This window comes from Chlamydomonas reinhardtii, chromosome 16 (assembly GCF_000002595.2).
Source record: "Chlamydomonas reinhardtii strain CC-503 cw92 mt+ chromosome 16, whole genome shotgun sequence".
Lineage (NCBI taxonomy): Eukaryota > Viridiplantae > Chlorophyta > Chlorophyceae > Chlamydomonadales > Chlamydomonadaceae > Chlamydomonas > Chlamydomonas reinhardtii.
This window is the reverse complement of record NC_057019.1, coordinates 7,285,609-7,305,725: the sequence shown is the minus strand read 5'-3', so window position 1 is coordinate 7,305,725 and position 20,117 is coordinate 7,285,609. Positions and strand designations below refer to the sequence as shown.

The following is a 20,117-nucleotide window of genomic DNA, read 5'->3' as shown; positions in this document are numbered from 1 at the left end:
GGCACAACGGTCCGTCTTGCTCGCTGGTTCCCGCGCTAATTGCGCGACCGGGTCGCCGGTCCGGTTGGAGGAGGCCCCGCTGCAAAGCCCCTACACTACTAAATACAGACACAAACTCGATTTGGTAGTATAACATCATACGTAGCCTTGGTAACAGGGCTGACAGAGACTTCTGACGGGGGGAGTGCGCCAGTCACCTCTCGGTCGGTGCTGGGGCGACTCTGTGCAATACTATACAACGGCATATCTTCCTCAAGTGAGAGTTCTGGCTAAGCTTCACTCAACCACACTGAGGCCCCGGGGGAGAATCGCGCGCCTTCGTCGCGACTCCAGCAACGCACAGATTATGGAGCCTCAGGCGCGCTCACATGGTGGCTTGCTAGCGCTGCCACAGGAGCTGATGCAGGTGCGGGGGGGGTCGGAGACGATTCGCGATAATGCAGCCTGGGAGCACGGCCTATTGCTGGCGCCATGGTGGACCCCAAGCGGTATTTAGAGATGCTGCTGGTATAGCGATCATACTGCGGCCAAGAGCGACCGGCGTTACCCCTTCTCACGCGAGAGACGACCCATGCTCGCAGGCGATTGTATCAGGACTGCCGCGGGGAAACAAGTTCACGCTGCGCTCTACTTGCAAGTTCCTTTCAAGATCACTTGCCCTGAGCTGCTCAAGCGTGGTAGTCCGGCGCGCAGCGCTCGCACGTTGCTCTGGAGGCGCAAAGTGAGTCGCGAAGTGTCGCCCGCTGTCGCGCCGTTTCCGCCTGCCGAACATTCTGCTGCACCTGAATGAAAAGTTAAATTCTAGCTCACATTGAGCGACGCGGAAACGCATGCAAATTTTGAATTTGCCGCTGGAGTCTACAACAGTCGCTCGAGTGCCGCGGACTCAAACAGCTTCGCACTCCTTATTGCCTACAGGCAAGAGGTGGCCGCAGCTCTGGCTGCATTTCCGAACGCTCGAGGGTGCGCTATCCGCCTTGAAGAACACCAAAACTCTCGGCGACCATGTGCCCCAGCCGGCAACAGCTCTGCGCAGCCCGGCAGCATCAGCGAGTCGCAGTTGCTATCGGAGGCCCTCGAAGGACTCCAAGGCCGCAACATAACGTCGCTCGCTCTGACAGGACTCAGCAGTGCTGTGCCCGAGCCCAGCTCGGCGTGCTGGGCACCGCTGCTGGAGTCGGTGCAGGAGCTGGAGCTGGGCGACGTCTCGCACGCTGTGGCCGGCGACCAGGGCGCCTTCAACACCCTGCTACACGGGCAGCACCTGCGCGCCCGCAGCGATGCCCTGGTGAGTGTGCGCGCCCTGTGCCACTGCGGGCCAGTTCCCTGTATGTGGTCACCCCGGACTGAATGGGGGGAAGGGGAAAAAAGCCAACTCGCATCTCTGACACATCACGTTCTCCTCTTGCACAGTTCGCGCTGGCGGTGTCCTTCCCCAACCTGCGGCGCTTGACGCTCTCCGCCGCCTGCTTCAGCGCCGAGGGCGTTCTGGCGCTGTGCCGCCTCGCCAAGCTCGAGTCGCTCAGCCTAGACGGCAGCCTGGAGTGCCCCGGCGGCGCCGAGCAGGCCGCAGACGTCTACAGGCAGCTGATGCAGCAGCTGCCGGGGCTGCGCCAGCTGCGGCTGCCGCAGGCGGTGCCGGCCTGCGGCGCTGCGCTGGAGGAGTCGGATGACGAGGAGGCCGAGCACGAGCAGCTGCAGCAGGAGCAGGGTGCGGAGGAGGAGGAGGAGGACGAGGTCATCGCGGCCAGCCGCCGCCACGCGGTGCAGCGTGGGGCGAGCAGTCCCTTCATCAGCGACCTGACGTTCCCGCTGCTGCTCAGCCCACTGCGGCCCTCGCCGCTGCGGCAGCCCCTGTCGCCGCTGTCGCCCAGGCCGCAGCCGCCGGCGTCACCGGCCCAGCTGCCGGAGCTTCCATTCCCGGTGTCGCCCATTCCGCAGCCGGCTGCGCTGGTACCGCCGCCGCTGCCTCGCCGCGCACCGGCGCAGAGCCTGGACGAGTTCCTTGGCTTTCATGGCAGTGCGCGCGCTGGCGCGGTGGGTCCTTTCGCCACGACCCTCTCAGGAGCGGCGCCGGCACTGCCAGGGCTGTTACCGCTGCCGCCACTGCCGCGGCTGGCCACGGAGCCGCCCATGAGCGCCGCCGACACACTGGCGGCCCCGGCATCCTTTGGCAGCTTCAACTCCAGGTCCAGCGCCGGCCGCATCCTGTTCTTCAACGATGTTCCGGGCAGCAGCAACAACAACCAGGACGCTGAGCAGGTGCCACCGCAGCCCCAGCCGCAGGCGCCCAGCCGCAGCAGTGGTACCGGCCTCCACCCTGTCCCCAACTACCCCGCTGTGGCCGGTTATGGTCCTGGCACCATCAGCCTCGTCGCTCCCAGCGCCCCGGTGCCGGGGCCGCGGCTGCTTAGGTCCCCACGCAAACCCGCTGCCAGCCTGGCCGAGGGCTTTGTGTTTCCGCAGCACCTGGAGGATCTAACCATCCCGCTGTGCGCCCTCAACCGCCCCGTCTTCGAGGCCGTATGCTCCGAGTACGGCCAGTCGAGTGCCAGCGCGCCGGTGGGCAGCAGTGCACGCTGCTCCGGCAGCACGGGCGTGGCCCCTGTGGCAGCCCTAGCCCTACCCCAGCCTTCCATCGGCCGCCGGGTGTTGTCGTTCCCCTACCTGCCGGCTCTGGGCGGCGGGGCCGCGGCGCGCACCGTGGCGACCGCGGGTGCCCTGGCGGCATGGGGCGCCGGCGCGGATGGCGGCATCAGCCGCCCCGGCTTCGCGGTCATGAGCAGCAGCAGCACTAACAGCAGCAGCCGCAGCAGCAGCTTTAACAACTCCAGCTTCTCCGGCGAGCAGGACGCGCACGCGACCGCCACCAGCCCGGCTGCGGGTGTCATCGCCATGCGCAGTCGCAAGGCCGCCTTCCGCCATGCCGAGGCAGACAGCGGCCTGCGCCGCACCTGCGGCAGCAGCGGAACCAGTAGCGACATCCAACAAGCTCGGCCCGCCAGGCGCTCGCTTCGCTCGCTGCACATTCCCACGTTGGCCGGCTACTCGCACTGGGAGGGCTCTTTCCTGCGCAGTGCCCGTGACTTCGAGCGCCTTGGCACTCTGGGCGCGGAGCTGGAGGTTCTGCACCTCAGCCTGGAGCTGGGGTCGTTCAGGCTCACGCCCAACAACATGCGCGCCTGCCTGCAGCACCTGAGCTCACTGTGCGGTCTGCGGGTGAGTAACAGTATGAGAATCGCGTCGTTGCTTTTGCCTGCCGCATGCTTGGATCTGTAAGCTGTCTTTGTTGTGCGCGCCAGCTGCACGTGATCTCCTCAATAACTGTCTTCGCCCATGCTCACTGCATTATCCTCTACCGAAACAGGAGCTGCGCATCAGCGAGGCCCAACAGCCTACCTGCTACTCGGCCCGCAAGCGCTCTTGCTCCATGCGCGGCGCGACGGCGTTTGGCGCCGGCAGTGGCCAGTCCGGCCTGGCCTCGCTGTCGAGCTCTTCTCTGGAGCGCCTGGGCGGCATGTGGCCGCGCCTGCGCTCCCTGCACCTGTTTGGTGAGACGGCGGTGCGCAGCTGCAACCGCCTGGTGGTGGCTGGTTGCTGGGACGAGGCTGCCATGATGCCGCGCGCGTGCGCTCACTGCTGCGGCCCGCACAGTGAGGCCTGTCGCGGGTAGTTCATACCAAAGATCATTCATCATAAGGACTGTCGCGCGTTTGTATATGCACGCAACTTTGGTTGTCGTTGCGTGCCTGCTTAGCGGGATCCAGCATAGTCAGGATGAAAGGGGGGGATTCTGGCTCGCAGGTTGCAGCGCAGACATGCACTTACGATGGCAGTAGCAGTATGCGGGCTTCAGGCGCCCGCACACAAGCCAGTTGGTGACGGGCGCTATTTCAATGATTTTTTGGCAAGCAGTAAGTTACAAGGCATACTTAAAGGCCGACCGGTGTGTCCACAGACACTTTCCTGTGGATCGGTCTTCACGTCGTGAGCACTTTCAGAGGGAGGATGTGATCCCTCAGTTTAATTTGCAGGTTGGCTATATCTCAGCAAAGCGAGCGTGCACACACGTTCTTCAAGTTCTGTCATGGCGTTATCCGCTTCAGTTTCAGTCGGTGGTTCAAAGATGTTGCTTGCATGCCGCTACACAGTTGAAAGGGTTTGGCTTCGGTTGCACGTGTTGTTGTCGACAGGCATACGCACTTTGGGAGGATCAATAGGACACCTTCCTGGATTTGATGCCTCTGGTTTCAAACCCTGGCAGAAGTTGTGCTCAGTTGGTGGCAATCCATGGCACGTGAGGTTTCAGTTCAAGTGCCTTTACCTGTCATTGCCGGGTGAATTAGGTTTCGGTTGTTCACGACGAAGCTGCAAAGGCCTAAGAGGGACATGGCTGCTGCGTTTGTGGCGAAGAGTCTGTGGGGTGTTGATGGGGATAGGTTTTCGAGTTTCCGCATGTTTGCACACAGCATTGTGTTTGTTGCGTCAGTTGCGGGCCAGTGTTTTCGATAGGCCCGGGTCCAGATAAAGTGATCTGGCGACGTGTTGGGATTTTGTGGAATTTTTTGCTGTTCTCAGGGGTCGGCTGGGCACGTGGGGATTGTGAGGAATTGTTCGAGTGGTTCTGTGGCAAAGATTCTAGTCGGTGCGATCTAACGCTGCTGTGCGTGCGTGGCTGTTGCCTCTACGAGAAGCAGCAGCCAAACGCATCAGTCAAGCTGGAAGGCATGCGACGTGGTCAGGAGAGGGGTCAGTATTGTGACAAAGCGCACGGGAAGCAGGCGTGGAAGCAATGCGTTTTCTTGGATGGAAAGGGGATATCTTTTACGACGGCAGGTGTCATGATGATGGTCTGGCGCGGGTGTAGAAGGCGGAGGTGCCCCACATGGGGTGCTGTACGGTTCCTGAGACTAGCTTTTGGTAGTGGCCTGACTCAAGCCACCAACATGCTGTGACATGGAGGATGAACTGTCCTACGACCTGCGGTGGATGTTGCCCAAGCCGTTCATAGCAACCGGCAGCAAGTGCAGCCTGGCAGTGTCAGACGTGCGGTATGGGTATTGGTTGTACAAGGGGCAAGAGTTTCGGTCCGAACATGAATGACTCGGATGCAGCCATATGCGGGATGCGTGAATGTGCGGGATGACACATGCACTTTGTGTGATGGAAAGGATGCGCCCCGCCTCCTCGCGTTGTGGAGGCGGCTTGCATCATACTAAGGACCGGCTGAAATCGAGCGCATTAGGCGCACTCTCAAGTTTTGCAGGGGGCATGCACCCTATGACGACGTACAGAGGGCCCCGTTGGCCCCAACCATATGCAACAAGCTTTTTGAGTAGTGGACAGAGTCCGGATCGAAGTTTGGGAGTGCTGAGTGCGAGGTGTGACAGACACAGTCATATGTCGTATGCCAGGCTCATGCGGGAAATACCCGAAATGAGGGCGCACGGTTGCGTGCGCTTCACTGGCCGTGAGCGCCCATTTTCGGGCGTCCGGTTTTAATTGCTATTACCTATTGTAGAAAAGTACATGACGCGCGATGCCGTATCGCACATGTGCTGAAGTGCAGTGCAGCGTCAGGTTGCCGGGGTTGTTAGTGGGTGTCCTCAATGGCACGGAGCATGTCCGTGCCCCTTCATTTGCACTTTTTGCCTTGGGGCTGATAACAAGCACCCACGTGTTTACTCACTAGCGTGACTGTGGAAGCGTACTCATGAGACTGCCCGTGCTGGGTAGTATGCTCCCTGGGTGTGCGAAACGAAAGTGAGTTGTGCCGTTGCCAGACTGCCGGGGTGCCTTCGCGGAACACGAGTGCGCGGCCTTGTGTGGGGGCGCAATCAATTGGAGTACCGGCAAATCAACATGCTAGAAACTAAATCATTGAGCATGCGGGCCCTCACCGCCCTCCCACGATGTAGACGTGTGTCCTCATGGGCAGGAGCGGGGGTGTTCCGTGGGACGCGACTGGAGAGGGCAGAGGGTGTAGTGAAGGGAGCGGGGGCCCGAGATGACCAGCATTCATAGATGAGTAATGCCCAAAAGTCCATTGTAACTCCTTAACATCATAATACCGGTGCCATCCGTCCGTTCCCGGTACTTGGGGATCTGCCTGGCGGCTATCCAGTTCGGGACTCTTTCGTTGGGGCCTGTGTGGTGAAGTAAGTCCACAGCCTCAAATCCCATGCTGGCTGACAGAGGGCAGGCATCCCGGTCTGCACACGAAAGCTCGCTGGGCACAAGCTGGCGCGACCAGCTCAGGGTCAGGGTCAGGTTCATAGTCAGGGTCATAGTCAGGTTCATAGTCAGGGTCATAGTCAGGGTCAGAGCGAGGTCTTGCACGCGTCAAGAGCACACGGCGCCTTATTTGCCGGTGTGCTTCTGTACTGTATTTCGGTTCGTCCCTCTGCCGGGACGGACGGTGACAAACTGACAACCCGCCCGCCCCCCTGGTGCCGCCGCTGATTAATGTGGTTCCCGTGGGCGCTGCGGCGTGGTCGTCTGGACCCTGTTATCAGGCACTTCATGCATGCGACACGCCCAGTACTGGCAGCACTTTCGGCCACTAGCCCACTAGTGCAACCTCAACACGGGTGGGCTGGGGCGGGCACGGCGGACTTGGTGGGGTTATCGGGAGCTACGAGGCCTGAGCTGGGAGGCCGTAGTTAAGAGGCCGCTGAGGGCCACGAGTGAGTTGCGAGGCCACTTCAGGCATGAACTCAATCTCGTGCGTTGCGGGTACGAAGGAGATAACGTTCGAGCCACCAGGCACCAGTCACTGCTTATGTTGTTCATCGTGTTTAACTTATGGTAACTGGAGGACATTCCCTGGTTCGCACACGATCCCGCACGATCCAATGGCGCCAAACGCAGGCGGGGTTGTTGACTGACCGGCAACTCACGTGCTGCCGCCCAGGTTTGACACGGACGCCATCGCGGGTAATCCCAATGCTTTCCGAGACTCATTGCTTCTTAAGATATGTGCAATTGCTTACTTAAATTGTACATGCACAAGTGGCAGCCGCCTAACAACGTAGCCATGCGCCGAGCGAATTCATGCCTTCTTGGCAGTGCTGCGCGGCTCTACCTAGCTGCTACCATCATACTAGCGATGCTGGTTGATGCACATGCGTACGTCGTAGGTGGCGTGGTGTTACCACATGGCGCACTCCTGCTCGAACCGCGCAACTCCAACCTCACGGACGCATCCGGCTTGGACGTCGCATTCGCGCTGCATTATGCGGCGCTAGAAACGGGGAGGTTCTTGCGCGACCTAGAACCGGAGCTGCTTGTGGTTGTCACCCCGCATGGCCTAGCCGTGCCGCAGGTGCGTGCGCCCGGGCGCGCCGGATGCCGGGGTAGTTAGCGTGTATTACACACATCTCGCGGGCCAGTAGCATGTGTGGCCAATGTTCCACGCGCGGCACACCCTTGAATTAATGGCACTGCTGGTGGTGCTTTCTGCAACTGTGCAGCGGTGCAGGTCGAGCGATTGAGACTAAGGCCGTTGCTGTTGGTGCGCCTTCCTGCCCGCAGCAATTCCTGCTCTACAACGACCCCCGCGCAGGTGCGGGTTAATCGCACTTTCCACATGCCCCTCGGGGCCTCCATTCATTCTATACATAGTATTCTTGTTTGCTGGCCTGTCCGTGGCGTGTGCCGTTCCTTGCGTTCACGCACACTCCAACTGACATTTTGCCCATGTGGCCGGTTACGGTACTGCAGAGGGCGGCGTGTCGTTTGAGGAGTGGAACCTGCCATGCACCCACGCGCCCTGTAGCTACAGCGCCGGAATGAATCTGGATGTGCACGTCACGGAGAAGCTAACGGCAGCTCTCATGGCCGCCGGCGCCAGCGTGACTAGCATCTCAGGCTTTGGGCCCCCAGGCGCGGGTGACCGACCACTCCCGTTGGGCTGGGCCGAAGTCATACCGGCCTACTTCATCCAACGGGCATACAACGAGTCAAATGCGGGGCCGGCAGCAGGTTCAGCAGCAGTATCTGAGGCGACATCACGCCCGCAGAGTCTCAGCGGCAGCACACAGGGGAGCGGGGGGCTAGAGGCAGGGCAGGCGCAGGCACAAGCGCAGAGGCAGGGCCAGGGGCAGGCTCACAAGCAAGTGCGCCCTGATCGCAGCTTGGCTCGCAGGCGCCTGGTCGCCAGCAGTCAGTCCACACATGGCACACACGCCGCTGCTGCCTCCGAAAGCAGCGCCCGACCTACAAGCATATACGCGGGCAGCGCGGAAGCGACGGAATCAGCCAACGGCGAGGCGGCAGCTGCGGCGGCGGCAGACGCGCGCTCCGCGGCGCCGCGGCTGCCGCGGGCGGTCTTGTTGGGCCTGCCTTCCCGGCGCTACGATCGCAGTGTGTCCATGGTTCCCGAGCTGTTGGCTCTGGGCCGGCACCTGTTCACATACCTGGACCCACTGGACCTCCGGGTGGCAGTCGTGGTGGGTGGCTGAGTGGGTGGCTGGGTGGGCTCCGGTAAAGGGCAACTGTGGGCACGGCGGGAGGGTGGGGATGCTAGCGATGGCCGCAGCGCACCCTCTCACCGCACATGCACCCGCTCCTAGTCTTCCCAACATGCTTCATCTCCCAGCCGCCCTCCCGTCCTCCCCTGCCTCTGCCCTGCAGGTTAGCGGGGACCTGGCTCACACCTGGTCAGCCGACGGCCCCTACGGCTTCAGCGAGCACGCCGCCAAGTTCGACGCCGCCGTGCAGGACTGGGCGCGGCAGCTGGACAGGGACGCGCTGATCAAGGTGTGGAAGGGGGGAGCCGGGCTGCGGGCGTGGGGGCTGCGGGGTGCGAGGGGGCGGGGCGATTGGGTGAGTGGGCTAGCAGGGGGAAGGTTAGTTTCGCAATCCCAGCCAAACAAAAGCACAGGACGAGCCCATAGAGCGCGGGAGGGGGGGTTACGGGGAAGGTGCGCAGCCGAGCGGGTGGAGGTAAGGAAACGCATGATTGACAGGCCGTACGCGCTGGCTCGGCAACAGGGGCGCAGCTGCAGTTTCCCGCCACCCTCCTGCCGGCCGCCGCCTTCCCGACTTCTCATGCTGCCCGCCCCCCCCCCCACACACACGCACACACACACGCGCGCACTTGTACTGCAGGTTGCTGCCAAGCATGTGGGTGAGGCTAAGTCCTGTGGCTTCCCCGGCCTGGTGGCGCTGCAGGGCGTCATTGACAGCGTCAAACCGGACAACCTACACAGGTGCGGACGTGTGATGCGGTCCGGTGTAATGAGGGAAGGGGTGGGCTGTGGTGGGGCCCAGGCCAGCTGCGTCGAGGTTCAGGGGACGGCAGGGCGTGAGGGCGGAGACGGTCTGAACAGCGAACGCTTGGAACCAGAGGCGGAGCCCGACCGCCAAGTACATCATCCCGCGAACGCGTGCCTCACTGTTGTTGCGTGTGTTGCCCTGTGCCCTCCTGTGCCCACGCAGCGTGCTGCTGGAGTATGGGCACCCCTTGTACTATGGCATGATGTGCGCCCTGTTCGACTTCCAAGGTGATGCCTGATCAACCAGTGCCTTCAGAGGGGTACCAGCATGACATTACCCCCGCGCGGCGTCGCATTGCATGTGAGGCCCAGGCCTGGAATTAAGAAGGCCCAAGCCTGGCGACTTACAGTTACAAGCAGGATGCGAAGCATGGGAAGTGCTGTTCACGCCCGTGGTTCTGCTCATACCACCCTGCGCGGGGAGGAAGAGGTAACGCGGGCGTGGGGACCAGAACCCTAATAAGTGAGATCGGCCAGGTCACGTGGAATGGATTTTAAAGCGCGAACTCTAAGTTGTATGATCTTAGCTGGTGGTTCACGAGCGCATAGAACCAGCAAGCTGTACTAAGGCGTAATTTCGGCGGGGGTCGGAACCCGAGGATTCGTCAGCTTTCCAAACGGCGGCGTGCATGGCTACCTCTGTAATTCTAGAGGCTTAAAACATGCCTTGAAACCAAAGGAATTCGGTTGGGCGCTGGCGTTATGCCGCCAAAGAATTGTGCCAAGATGGTGCGGACCTGAAAGACTTGTAGCTTTTAGATCCCGACGCCCTCTTTCTCCGCTTTCGTAAAGTGACAAGCGCCGCTACAACTATCTGCTTGTCTTCTACTCCCGCCTGAGAACGCTCCCTCCTTTGTGAACTGCACTGCAACTTGCAAGCCTAGCACAGCTTTGTGCTCTTCTTTCATACCCAACCGACGAAAAGAGGGCTGCAACGACAGCTTTATCGTGTGATAGCTGATCAAACCCAGATTTCTCTGTCGAGCGAAAGTTATGGCTGCAGATTTGGGCTCCGCGGCGACTACTGCGCTCCTGGTGGAGGCGAGCGCTATTGGCAATGAGGGCAGCGTTGTGATATGCGAGGTGAGGGATGTGTCCACGCTTGGCTCAGCTGACAGACCGCCGGAATGCAACAACGAACCCTTCAAACGTCAACCCCTCACCGCCGATGCCCAGGTTGCGCACGCAAAGGATGCCATCGCTGGTGTTTATGACCCTGTGCGGCACCACCTGTATGTGGCCAACTCGGAGGGCGGTCGGCTCTGGAGCCTTCCCGAAGCGCATGCCCTGGTGTGCCAGACCGAGGCGGGAGATTGGAAGGTCCTCCTCGTGCCTGAGGGCGGCACCACCCTGCTTCCACCGAGGTAGGGTGGTAGGGCGCGCGGGTCGAGTTGTTGTCAGGGTTGCAACTCCACGTTGGTTGTCAACCGCCGGCGGCCGGCGCCTTCTAGTCTTCCGCTTCACGTCCCTGAGATGCAATCCTGCTTACCATCGACTCACTTCACATGTGTCACAGGGAGGGATCTGAGAACCCCAGCGAGATCCGGGCCCGTCCGCCTCCGCCGGGCGGCAGCGGCGTGGTGGCCCACGCCCGCGGCAGCGACCCCTACACCACCCTGCTGGCCGCCGCCAACTTCCTCGCGGAGCAGACAGGCAAGTACGGGATGGGCTTCCGGGGTCTACGAGAACCAGGCTCACAGTGCTGCTTGGGGGTACTGCACGTGCTCTATCAATTACAGCCACAACGGGGTGCTTCTCCGCGTCGGTGCACTGCCTCGTGCCATCTGGGTTGCGTGGAAGGGTACGTGCTGAGGCCGTTGCCATCTGGGTTCTAGCGCAGCGGTCGCACCATGCCCGCTTCGGCACTCAATTGCTGCGCTGCACCTCGTCCTGCAGGCGCCACGCCGGCCTCGATGCGCACCTACATCCTGCCGCTGCTGGACGTGGTGAACCGCATCCGCTTCAACCGCGAGCTGGCGGCGCTGCCCAAGACCTGCATCGCCACGGCGGGCACGTCCCTGACCGTCATGCTGGAGCAGTCGCTGCTGGAGGGCATCACCGTGCAGGTACGGCGGCGTGTTGGCGCACTGCAGGGCTACTGGGGTGCCGATGAGAAGGCATAAAGCACCTGGCCAAGCCGACCCAGCCTGCCAGCCCCACGGCTCAACGGCTGAGCTCTGCCCACATCACCAAAGATCTTGCCCATCATCCATACCACGTAAACAACTGCTGCTGCCCTTGTAACCGTCCTTTTCACAGGCCGGCCCCGGCTGTCCGCCCAAGCCGCTGCTGCAGGCGCCCACACTGCGCATCAGCGAGGGTGCGGCCATGCCGCTGGGCGTGCGGTACTCGGGCCTGAGCGTGGTGTACGGCGCCGCGACCGACAACGTGCTGTCCGTGATCGACTCAGCGACAGCGCTGAAGATGGCGCCCGCCGCCGCCGCCCGCGCCGCCTCCGTTGGCGGCGCCGCCAGCTCAGTGGCTGACGCTGACGCCACGCCCGCGGGCGTGTCGTCCAACTCCTCTGCCACGCCCACGCCGCCCTTCTCCCGCAGCAACAGCGGCGCGGCACTGGGTAGCGACACCGGTGCGGTCACGGCTGCGGCTGCTGCTGCTGCTGTCACGGGCCGCAGCTCGCTGTCCGCCTGCCCCTCCATGACCTGCTTCCAGCCTCAGCCGCAGCCCCCCGCGCTGGCGCTGAGCGGCCGCAGCATCACCGCCGCGCCGATTGTGAACATCGTGGCCGCGGGCTCGCCCTCGCTTTCGCCCTGCCCTAGCTTGGGCAGCAGCCCAACCGCCACAGACAGCGTCTTTGCCACGCCCACGGGTGCCCGCGCCCGCGTCATGGCCAGCTTTGCTCTTGTGGGCATCAAGATGCAGGCGGGCGCCGCCGCCACCCGCGACACTGCGGTGCGCGCCTGCCGCGTGTTGCCGTCCGCCGCGGTGGCGAGTGAGCGGCAGGGCTCGCTGTCAGGCGCGTCCGACGACGAGGGCGCGGGTGCGGGCGCCGCAGCGGTGCCGCCCGGCGGCCTGGGTGTGGCGCTGCAGGTGGAGGTGGCCTGCGCCGCGGCGGGCACGCTGCTGGTGTTCCTGGAGGCGGGCGAGCACCTGCTGCCGGTGCCGACGGCGGTGGCCGCCGAGGCCGACGCCGCGGAGGACGGCACCTCGCCCTGCCGCGGCGTGCTGCGGCCGGTACGCGGCGTGCGGCTGTTTGGCCGGCCCGCCAAGTGGTCCTACAACGAGCGCAGCTGCATGCTCAAGGTGGAGCTGCCCGGACCCAAGCCTGGCTCGGCGGCGGCGGCGGCGCCCAGCGCCGCGCGCACCGTGCAGGTGTTCCTTTAAAGCGCTGCCGCACATGGCGGCATCGTTCTTGGCTGAGCGTGCGTGAGCGCTTGTATGTATGTTCGCTCAAGCAGCAAGTGCTTGGCAGGGTGCTGCAGCACGCTGGGCACGGTGCATGCGTGCATGCCCACACAAAAAAGAAACTACAACTCTTATCACTATGGCGTCTTTGTATCAAAGTGCAAAGTCAACATCCGTCCAGCGGATGTCATAAGTATGGCGTGCTTTTGTGCCCAGCGGTTTGGAGCGGCGGGCGCGCACGGGCGTGTGATGTACACTTATGGCCATAATCGAGCGGGGGCGCATGTCCGCACAATACTACCAAAGTGGGGTTCCCCTGTCTTGCGACTTCACATGTCGGGTCTTGAGTCTGCCTTCACATTACTGCGCCTTCTGCGCACCTGACATGCGCTCTCTCGAGCGCGCTTGACTGAGTAGCGTTTGTTTAAGCCAGCAATGGCACACCTTCAATGCGGCGGGTCGTGTGTGGTTTGCTGTTGGGGTATGCTGAGTCGATGATTTGCGGACCTCCAGTCCATGTGCATCTGCGCGCGCGTTGTGGCCTTGAAATGCCCGCTGCACGCCGCAGAGTCGTGGTGGGCTCCGCAGACAGCGAGGAGCGCCTTGAGTCGAATGTCGAAGAACTTTGCTTATCGAGATCGAGGGCTGCAGCGTCGAGGCATCTGAATCTCCTTTACGTATATCTTCTTTCGTCCAGCTATTGCCGGAGAGTAATGCAAGGTCGTGTGCACCCGGAAAACGGGTGAGAGTCAAGCGATGGCCGTGACGCTGCGTGGAAGGGGCTGCCAGTCCGCGGAGTGAGCATAGTCTGAGAATGATATATAAGTGCGAGCGCAGGGCTGCGGACTGCGAGTGGGTGTGAGGGAGCTGCAATGCACAGGAGCTGTCGGGAGTATGGGTGGTTTGGAACGAGGGGTTTCCAAGCGATTCCACGGTTTTTTCTTTTTGGTTGGGCATGAAAGGGGAAGCGACGGCGCAGCCAGCTCACAGGCATCACGCGGCCGGGCGGCGGGCGCCTTCTCCCGGGCATGCGGGTTGAGCGGTGATCGGTGCGTTATAGGTCCTACGCGGGGCACGAGGGGCAGGTGCATTTGTCCCATGATTTCTTGGCGATTCCGGCTGTGGTTTGAGCTGTGTAATCATACGGTTTGCCACACGCCACAAGTGTTGAAAGCCAATAAATATGAATAACTTAGCATGGATGTATTTGTGCGCGCCAGCGAGGGTGCTGAGCTGGTGCGGGGGTGCATTGTTTGTTTTGCTTGATGCACGTGGAGCACGTTTTGGGGTGTAGGCATGGTCCCAACACGGCAGCCGGAAGCCATGCGTGCGCGGTGGCTTAGACGGCGGACGGGCGCACACCTGCCTGATAGAGGCGGGGGTGGAGAATGAGGGGCTGAGCAGAGAAGCTGGGCGTACTTGTCTGCAGTACTGCTGGACATCAGTTGCGCTGGGTGTAACATCCAAACTTGCGCGCTGCTGCTTTTGCAGCGCCATCGCCAGCGGGCTGTCACTTGAATGGGCGCGCATGCGATGCAGGCTGTTGGCATGTCGTTGTCATAATCAACAGCTCCACACATGCCGTGCACTGTGATTGCACACGCGGATGACCTTACCGACACTCCCGCACAGCTTAAGCACATGGCATACACACGCAGGCTCGGTCCTCCTCGCTTGCTATGTGCCTGCACCCACGCGCCTCCACCGACCACCGCTCTCACCACACACAAACTCTTGTACTCTTACGCACACAAACCTTACGCTCTGGCCTTACGCCCTCACGCGTCGCCCTGCCCCGCCGCCAGCCCCAGCACACATGCCGCCACAAAGTACAGTCCATACCAGCCCCTCGCAAACACGTAGAACCTCTCCGGCAGCTTGCCGCCATTCAGCAGCCCCGCCGCCGCCACCGCGGCATTATACAACAACAGGAACCCGCAGCCCAGCGCCACCTCCGGCCGCAGCATCACCTCCGCCGAGCTCACATGCTTCCTCGCAAAGTAGCTCCCGAACCCCAGCGCCAGGCTTGCTAGCATGTTGAACAGCGGCCCGGCGAAGCAGGCGGTCAGCGCCATGGTGGGCTGGCCGCGACGCGCCATTGCCGGGTTGCCGAAGAAGTCGCCCAGGCTGTTGCCCCAGGCCATCAGCGTGAGGCCCATGACGGAGGCGGGCACACGCAGCAGCCCCGCCAGCAGCCCCACCACGCCCACCGCCTCGGAGGCCAGCGTGTCGATCCAGATGACGCCCATGAAAAAGCCGAACACGGCGAAGGCGGCGGGGCCGAAGGCGAAGCCGGTGCCCAGCACGTCCCAGTCAGGCAGCGCGTCCTCCTCGCCTGTGGGCGGCGGTGAGTGGGCGGGCGGGTGAGTGGGCGGGCTAGGGAGGTGCGTACGGCAAAAACTTATGCGGGTGAGTGCATGTTGACTGAACGTGGGGATGAGTTGCTTGATGTGATGAAGATGTGCCGCGTGTGAACAGGGGCACGGCCAAAACCCACTCCACATCTGAGCCGTGACCCACCCGGCCAGCGCGTGGCCCCACCACAACCTTCCTCCACCGCAAACCGTCACCCCCAGCGCCACCTCCGCAACCCGCTTTTAAGACCCACCTGCGGTAAAGTAGCCCACCGCCGCCGCCAGTGCGCCGCCCGCAACCGCCGCCGCAATCATCATTGGCAGTGCAGCCGCCGCCGAGGGCGCCAGGTAGACCGCCGCCAGCAGCGGCGCGGCGGCGCAGGTGGCCAACAGCCAGCGGCGGGAGTAGGAGGCTGGGTCAGCGAAGGGGATGGTGAGGCGCAATGCCAAGTACACGGGCAGCAGGAGCGGGAAGGTGAGCTCGCGCCAGCGCCGCTGCAGCGATTCGGGCGGCAGGTCAGACCACTCGATGCTGTTGCCTGGCGGGCGGGCGGGCAGTTCGGCGGATGGGTGGGTGAAGGGGTGGAGGGGTTGGCAGGCTGTGAGGAATGGCATGAGGGCGGCGTTGGAGTTCTGGGTGCTAGCAGGAAAGGCATGGAGTGCATGCCAAAGTGCGCTGGCCCAAGAGAGGAGAACACGCCCGCAAGGCCGCGACCAGGCCGGCAAACTCTCTCTCTCGGTATAGCCCTCGAGGCTTGGCCGCCATCAGACTCGCAGCCTAGCCCGCAGCAGCCTGACACGCCGCCGCCCCGCCTCCCGCGCCCCTTCACTCACCCACTGTCAGCTCGTACTGCACACGGGCCCATAGCTCCCGCGGCGGCCCCGCCTCCCGCGACGACACGCCGCTGTCCCCTCCCGCCTCCGAGCTGCTGGCCCCATCCCCCTCCTCGTCCTCCTCATCACCCTGCCGGCTGCGCCGCCGCCGCGCCTCCCGCGCCGCCACCGTCGCCGCCTCACGGTCATACGCGTCCGCGCCCTCCTCGTCGTCTTCCTCCACCTCGCTCCCCACATACGACCCCTCCTCCGACCCCGCGCCACCCCGCCCTGCTCCCGGCCCTAGCCCCGACCCAGCCGGAGTGAGGCCGCTGCTCCACGGGTCCGCCGCGAAGCCCGAGCCCGAGCCCGCCAGCCGCCCGCTGCCGCCACTGGGTGCAAGCGAGGCCTTGCGCGCTACGCCGCCGTCCGCTCCTGCCGCACTGCCAGGGCCCGCACCACCACCCGCGCTGTTGCTGCGGGTGTTGTGGGTGATGCTGCCGGCAGCCGCCAGGCCGGCGGCGGAGCCCCAGTGCGGCGCGGCGTCCACTGGTGCGGGCGCGGCTAGGGCCGAGCCGTCGAGTGAGGACAGCGTGAGCAGGCCAGAGCCGCCGCCGCTGGAGCCTAGGCGTGCTGCGGCTGCAGCTGTGGCGGACGGCGGTGCTGCTGTGGCGGATGACATGGGTGGAGGTGACGGCGAGAGTGCAGGGGGCGCGTACCCTGTGCGCGAGCAGGGGCAACGCGGGGTTCAGGCGAATTGAGCCAGGCACCAGCAGCAGCTGTTGCACGTGCGTTCGCGACCGGCAGCGTGCCTGCATCGTAGCGCACCGTGACCTGCAAACCCGCACGTGTACACACGCACATACACACACATTCACCACGTCGTGTTGGTTCCCTGTATAACACACCTGCCGCCGGCCCAAGCTCCAACGTGGACCCCGCCGGGCCCCGAGCCCCGGGCCCTCTGCTAGCAGCGCCGCCTCCACCGCCGCCGCCACCTTGCCGCCGCCCCTTGCGCCCGCCACGCCGGCGGCTGAGCAGGCCCTGTTCCTCATCCTCCCCGCCGCCAGCTCCCCCTGCCGCCGCCAGACTTCGAGACGAGCTCGACCCGCTGGGGTTCTCCGGACTCAGGTCTGCCCAGACCATAGTCTGGTAGGCCTTGGCACTCATGAGATGGTGGTGGTGGTGGGTCTGGTGTGGTCTGGCGCCCGGGGAGCGCACGCGCGGCTCCGGTAAGGTTGTCCGCGGCCCTGCCCCTGCCCCCGTGGCTGCGCCCGGGGCTGCTGCCCAACCTAGCGAGTCACTGCGTCCCGCAGCCACCAGCGGCAGCAGCAGCTCGGTCCTGCGGTCGATACCGACATATGTTTGTAAGCGTTCTTGATGGAGGGGTTCATGAATGTATGCACGGCTGCCGGATCTCTACCACCGCTGCTATTAAGGGCCGGCGCTGGTTTGCTGACTAGGACACACATGTGCAGTTGCGCCAAGCGCGCGGCACGCAGCCCGCACCCACCCTGACACTCTTGGGCTCAGTGGCCCGCCCACATCCACAGCCGCCCACGGCAGCCCCTGCGGCTCCTGACAGGCCCCGAACCTGAGGAGCAGGGGTCAGGGGGGAGGGGGGGGACAGGGGGGTTGAGGAGATGGCAACCTGCGTGGTGCCGCAGGAGGGCGCGACGAGGCACGCGCAGCTCCGCGGCTCCTGACAGCGCGTTTTCATGTCTCTTGAAGCACAAGCACATAAGCGTACATTGGTACCATTAGCAAGACAGTAAGACCCAATAAGAGCCAAGCGTGCGCGCTCTGTTCCCCGCTATGAACACGTGCGGCCCCTCACCATACGTCCCAGGTGTCCCGCAGGCTGCGCCACAGCGTGCGTGCGTGCGGCCGCCCTCGCTCGTGCCACTCGTCCCCCGCGAACACCCACAGCGCGTACGTGAGGTACAGCACACAGGCGCCCGCGATGAACCAGTGCGTGATCTGGGACACGACGTGGGAGGGTGGAGCCGTGAGTGTGCAGGTGGGCAGTGGCGGGGTGAGAAGTGAAGGTGGGTACGGTGGGCGGCATGCAGGGTGCTGGTTCCACAGTTGCCGTGGCGGGGCGGTTGTCGCGGTGCCGTAGCAGTTGCTAGCTATCCACCACTGAATGCATTACCAGCCCCCCTGCCGTAAGTCCCCAAACGCCACCCGCTCCTGGCGCTTCTGCCATTTTTTCAAAAAGTGTCGCCACACCGTGCCGCTGCATCTTCCACTCCAGATGCCTGCCCCACACCTTCCTGCCCCCTCCTCCCAGACTGCCTCTCACCGCCCTGCTCCCTGCTTCCCCCTCCCCCCCTTCTTACCCTGCCCGCCGCGAAGCTCGCCAGCACCAGCAGCACTGAGGCGCTGTATATGGCCACGTCACGCAGCGTGGCGCCACGGCACTTGACCGGGCCGCTGTGACACACACACATACACACACACACACACGGCGTCAGGGCCGAGATGCCAGGCATACTATAACTTTATGATGGGGGTCGTGATGACGGCAGCTTCGGGTTGCAAGTAAGTGATGCGCGGCGCACCAGGGCAGGAGGGCGACTCACCGGCCAACCCTGCCCTCGCCCCAGCCCCTCTGTCCCCCACTCTCCCCCCTCCCTCCCCCCTCCCTCCCTCTCTCCCGCTCTCACCCCGACACCCGCATGACCTCGCCGGCCACCACGCACTGCACGAACATGGCTGCGCCCGTGAGCGCGCCGGTGCTGAGCAGCCAGTCGCCGTTGCGGATGGCGGAGATGTTGGAGGACAGGTCGGGAGCGCCGTTGCCGATGGCCACGAACGTCACTGCCGAGGTTGGGTGGGGCATGTGGTGTTGAGAGTCAGGCAAACTGGAAAAGGTGGCCCGCAACGTCATTGCACCGTGCAGGATTAGGTACGGGCTCCGGTTGCGGGTAGCGGCAGTGTCAATGACAGTAGAGCCGTGTGTCCGCATCGCACTGCTGAGCCAAGCCCACAATACCGGTACACCGGTATACCGCCTACACACGCGGGGCTTGTAGCATGCCCGCCGCACCCTACCTGCCTCCAGCACCCCAACCACCCCGCCTCCCCCTCCCGCACCCGCGCCCTCTCCCTCCCCCTTTTGCTCACCCCCCGCGAATCTGGGCCTCATCTTGGGGATGCACTGCGCCACGTGGGTCATGATGGGGCTGAAGTAGATCTCCGCCGTGTCGCCCAGCAGCGTGAACAGCAGCGGCAGCAGCGCGACCAGAAACAGCTGAGATGACAGAAGAGGGGGGAGGAGGGGGAGCAGGAGGGGGAGAGGTGGGGCGGGCGGAGGAGCAGGCGAGGAGGGGGAGGGGGAGGGGAGAATTCGGGGAGGGGAGTAGCAGGCGGGAGGAGGTGTGGGTGTGCAGGGGTCCTCCTCTTTGACCCTACTGCATCTTCATGTCACCCCATCCCATCCCATTCAATCCCACGCCACACCAACCCACCATGCCGCACCCCCAAAACACCGCACCCCCACCACACACATGTACAACCCCTCCTCAGCAGCGCCCCTGCCTCCCCCCCCCCACACACATACACACCGTGAACAGGAAGCTGGCGAAGGCCCCGTGCGGCGCCACACTGCAGTAGTACCACTCCGAGTACGGCAGCCGGCTGTCGCTCTCACACTGCTCCCGTACAAATGTACAGCGCTCGGCGCGGGGCACGCGGTCCATACGGTCGCAGGAATAGGTGGGGGCGGGGGCGGGAGAGGGAGGTGGAGAGGGAGAGGGGTCAGGAGGGGGCGCAGGGGGAGCGTCCTGCCCCTGCGCGGGGACAGCAACAGCGGAGGGGCGTTGGGGAAGCACAGGGTTGGAGCTCAGGAGGGGCATAGCTTTCTGTGAGGGCGGATGCCCTGGACACTGCATATAATTACTGCGCTGCATTACGTGAACAGATGCCAGCAGTAACCCTTCATTCCCTGAGACCGGGGGCGCTGGGAACAGCTGGCACGGCACGGGCAGTCAACCGCCCACGCGCCCATGCGCAGGGGCCCGCCCACCTGCCCGGGATCCTGGCCGTGCACAGCATGGACCACCACCAAAGCCAGCAGCAACCATTTGAAGGGCAGCCCAGCTCCACGCGTATCACGGCCTCGCATCGCTGAAGCCCTCCCGCGCAGCGAGAAGCTGGACGGTCAGAGCTGGCCCCTCCCGCGCGTTCACGGGTTTACAACTGCTGTTAAGACGATGGTTGCTGCATAGCAACCCAGACGCTCTGATTCCCACTAGGGCCGAGCCATATGCTCGGATGGGCTCAGTCTGGATGGGCTCAATAGGTC

At 63.6% G+C, this 20,117-nt stretch overlaps 4 protein-coding genes across 4 annotated transcripts; 3 read left to right on the top strand and 1 right to left on the bottom strand.

Moving 5' to 3' along the window:
* The first annotated feature begins 126 nt into the window (after positions 1–126).
* On the top strand, positions 127–6,064 carry CHLRE_16g683931v5 (uncharacterized protein). The gene is made up of 5 exons (XM_043071500.1): positions 127–406; positions 582–721; positions 919–1,288; positions 1,414–3,219; positions 3,368–6,064. The coding sequence occupies exons 1-5, from the start codon at positions 347–349 to the stop codon at positions 3,671–3,673; spliced, it is 2,682 nt and encodes an 893-aa protein (XP_042916266.1). The 5' UTR covers positions 127–346; the 3' UTR covers positions 3,674–6,064.
* Positions 6,065–7,066: 1,002 nt separating this feature from the next.
* CHLRE_16g683819v5 (uncharacterized protein) lies at positions 7,067–9,935 on the top strand. The gene is made up of 6 exons (XM_001698817.2): positions 7,067–7,324; positions 7,534–7,564; positions 7,723–8,450; positions 8,635–8,760; positions 9,112–9,212; positions 9,442–9,935. The coding sequence occupies exons 1-6, from the start codon at positions 7,109–7,111 to the stop codon at positions 9,515–9,517; spliced, it is 1,278 nt and encodes a 425-aa protein (XP_001698869.2). The 5' UTR covers positions 7,067–7,108; the 3' UTR covers positions 9,518–9,935.
* A 134-nt stretch (positions 9,936–10,069) lies between these two features.
* On the top strand, positions 10,070–14,113 carry CHLRE_16g683707v5 (uncharacterized protein). Its single transcript, XM_043071495.1, has 5 exons — positions 10,070–10,361; positions 10,455–10,642; positions 10,795–10,931; positions 11,175–11,344; positions 11,538–14,113. The coding sequence occupies exons 1-5, from the start codon at positions 10,272–10,274 to the stop codon at positions 12,618–12,620; spliced, it is 1,668 nt and encodes a 555-aa protein (XP_042916265.1). The 5' UTR covers positions 10,070–10,271; the 3' UTR covers positions 12,621–14,113.
* Positions 14,114–14,184: 71 nt separating this feature from the next.
* Positions 14,185–20,056, bottom strand: CHLRE_16g683595v5 (uncharacterized protein). The gene is made up of 11 exons (XM_043071492.1): positions 19,839–20,056; positions 19,378–19,602; positions 18,938–19,064; positions 18,478–18,631; positions 18,151–18,244; positions 17,646–17,788; positions 17,322–17,402; positions 16,717–17,150; positions 15,830–16,528; positions 15,250–15,534; positions 14,185–14,976 (listed from the first exon to the last, which is right to left on the bottom strand). The coding sequence occupies exons 1-11, from the start codon at positions 19,935–19,937 to the stop codon at positions 14,420–14,422; spliced, it is 2,898 nt and encodes a 965-aa protein (XP_042916264.1). The 5' UTR covers positions 19,938–20,056; the 3' UTR covers positions 14,185–14,419.
* Between the last annotated feature and the right edge of the window lie 61 nt (positions 20,057–20,117).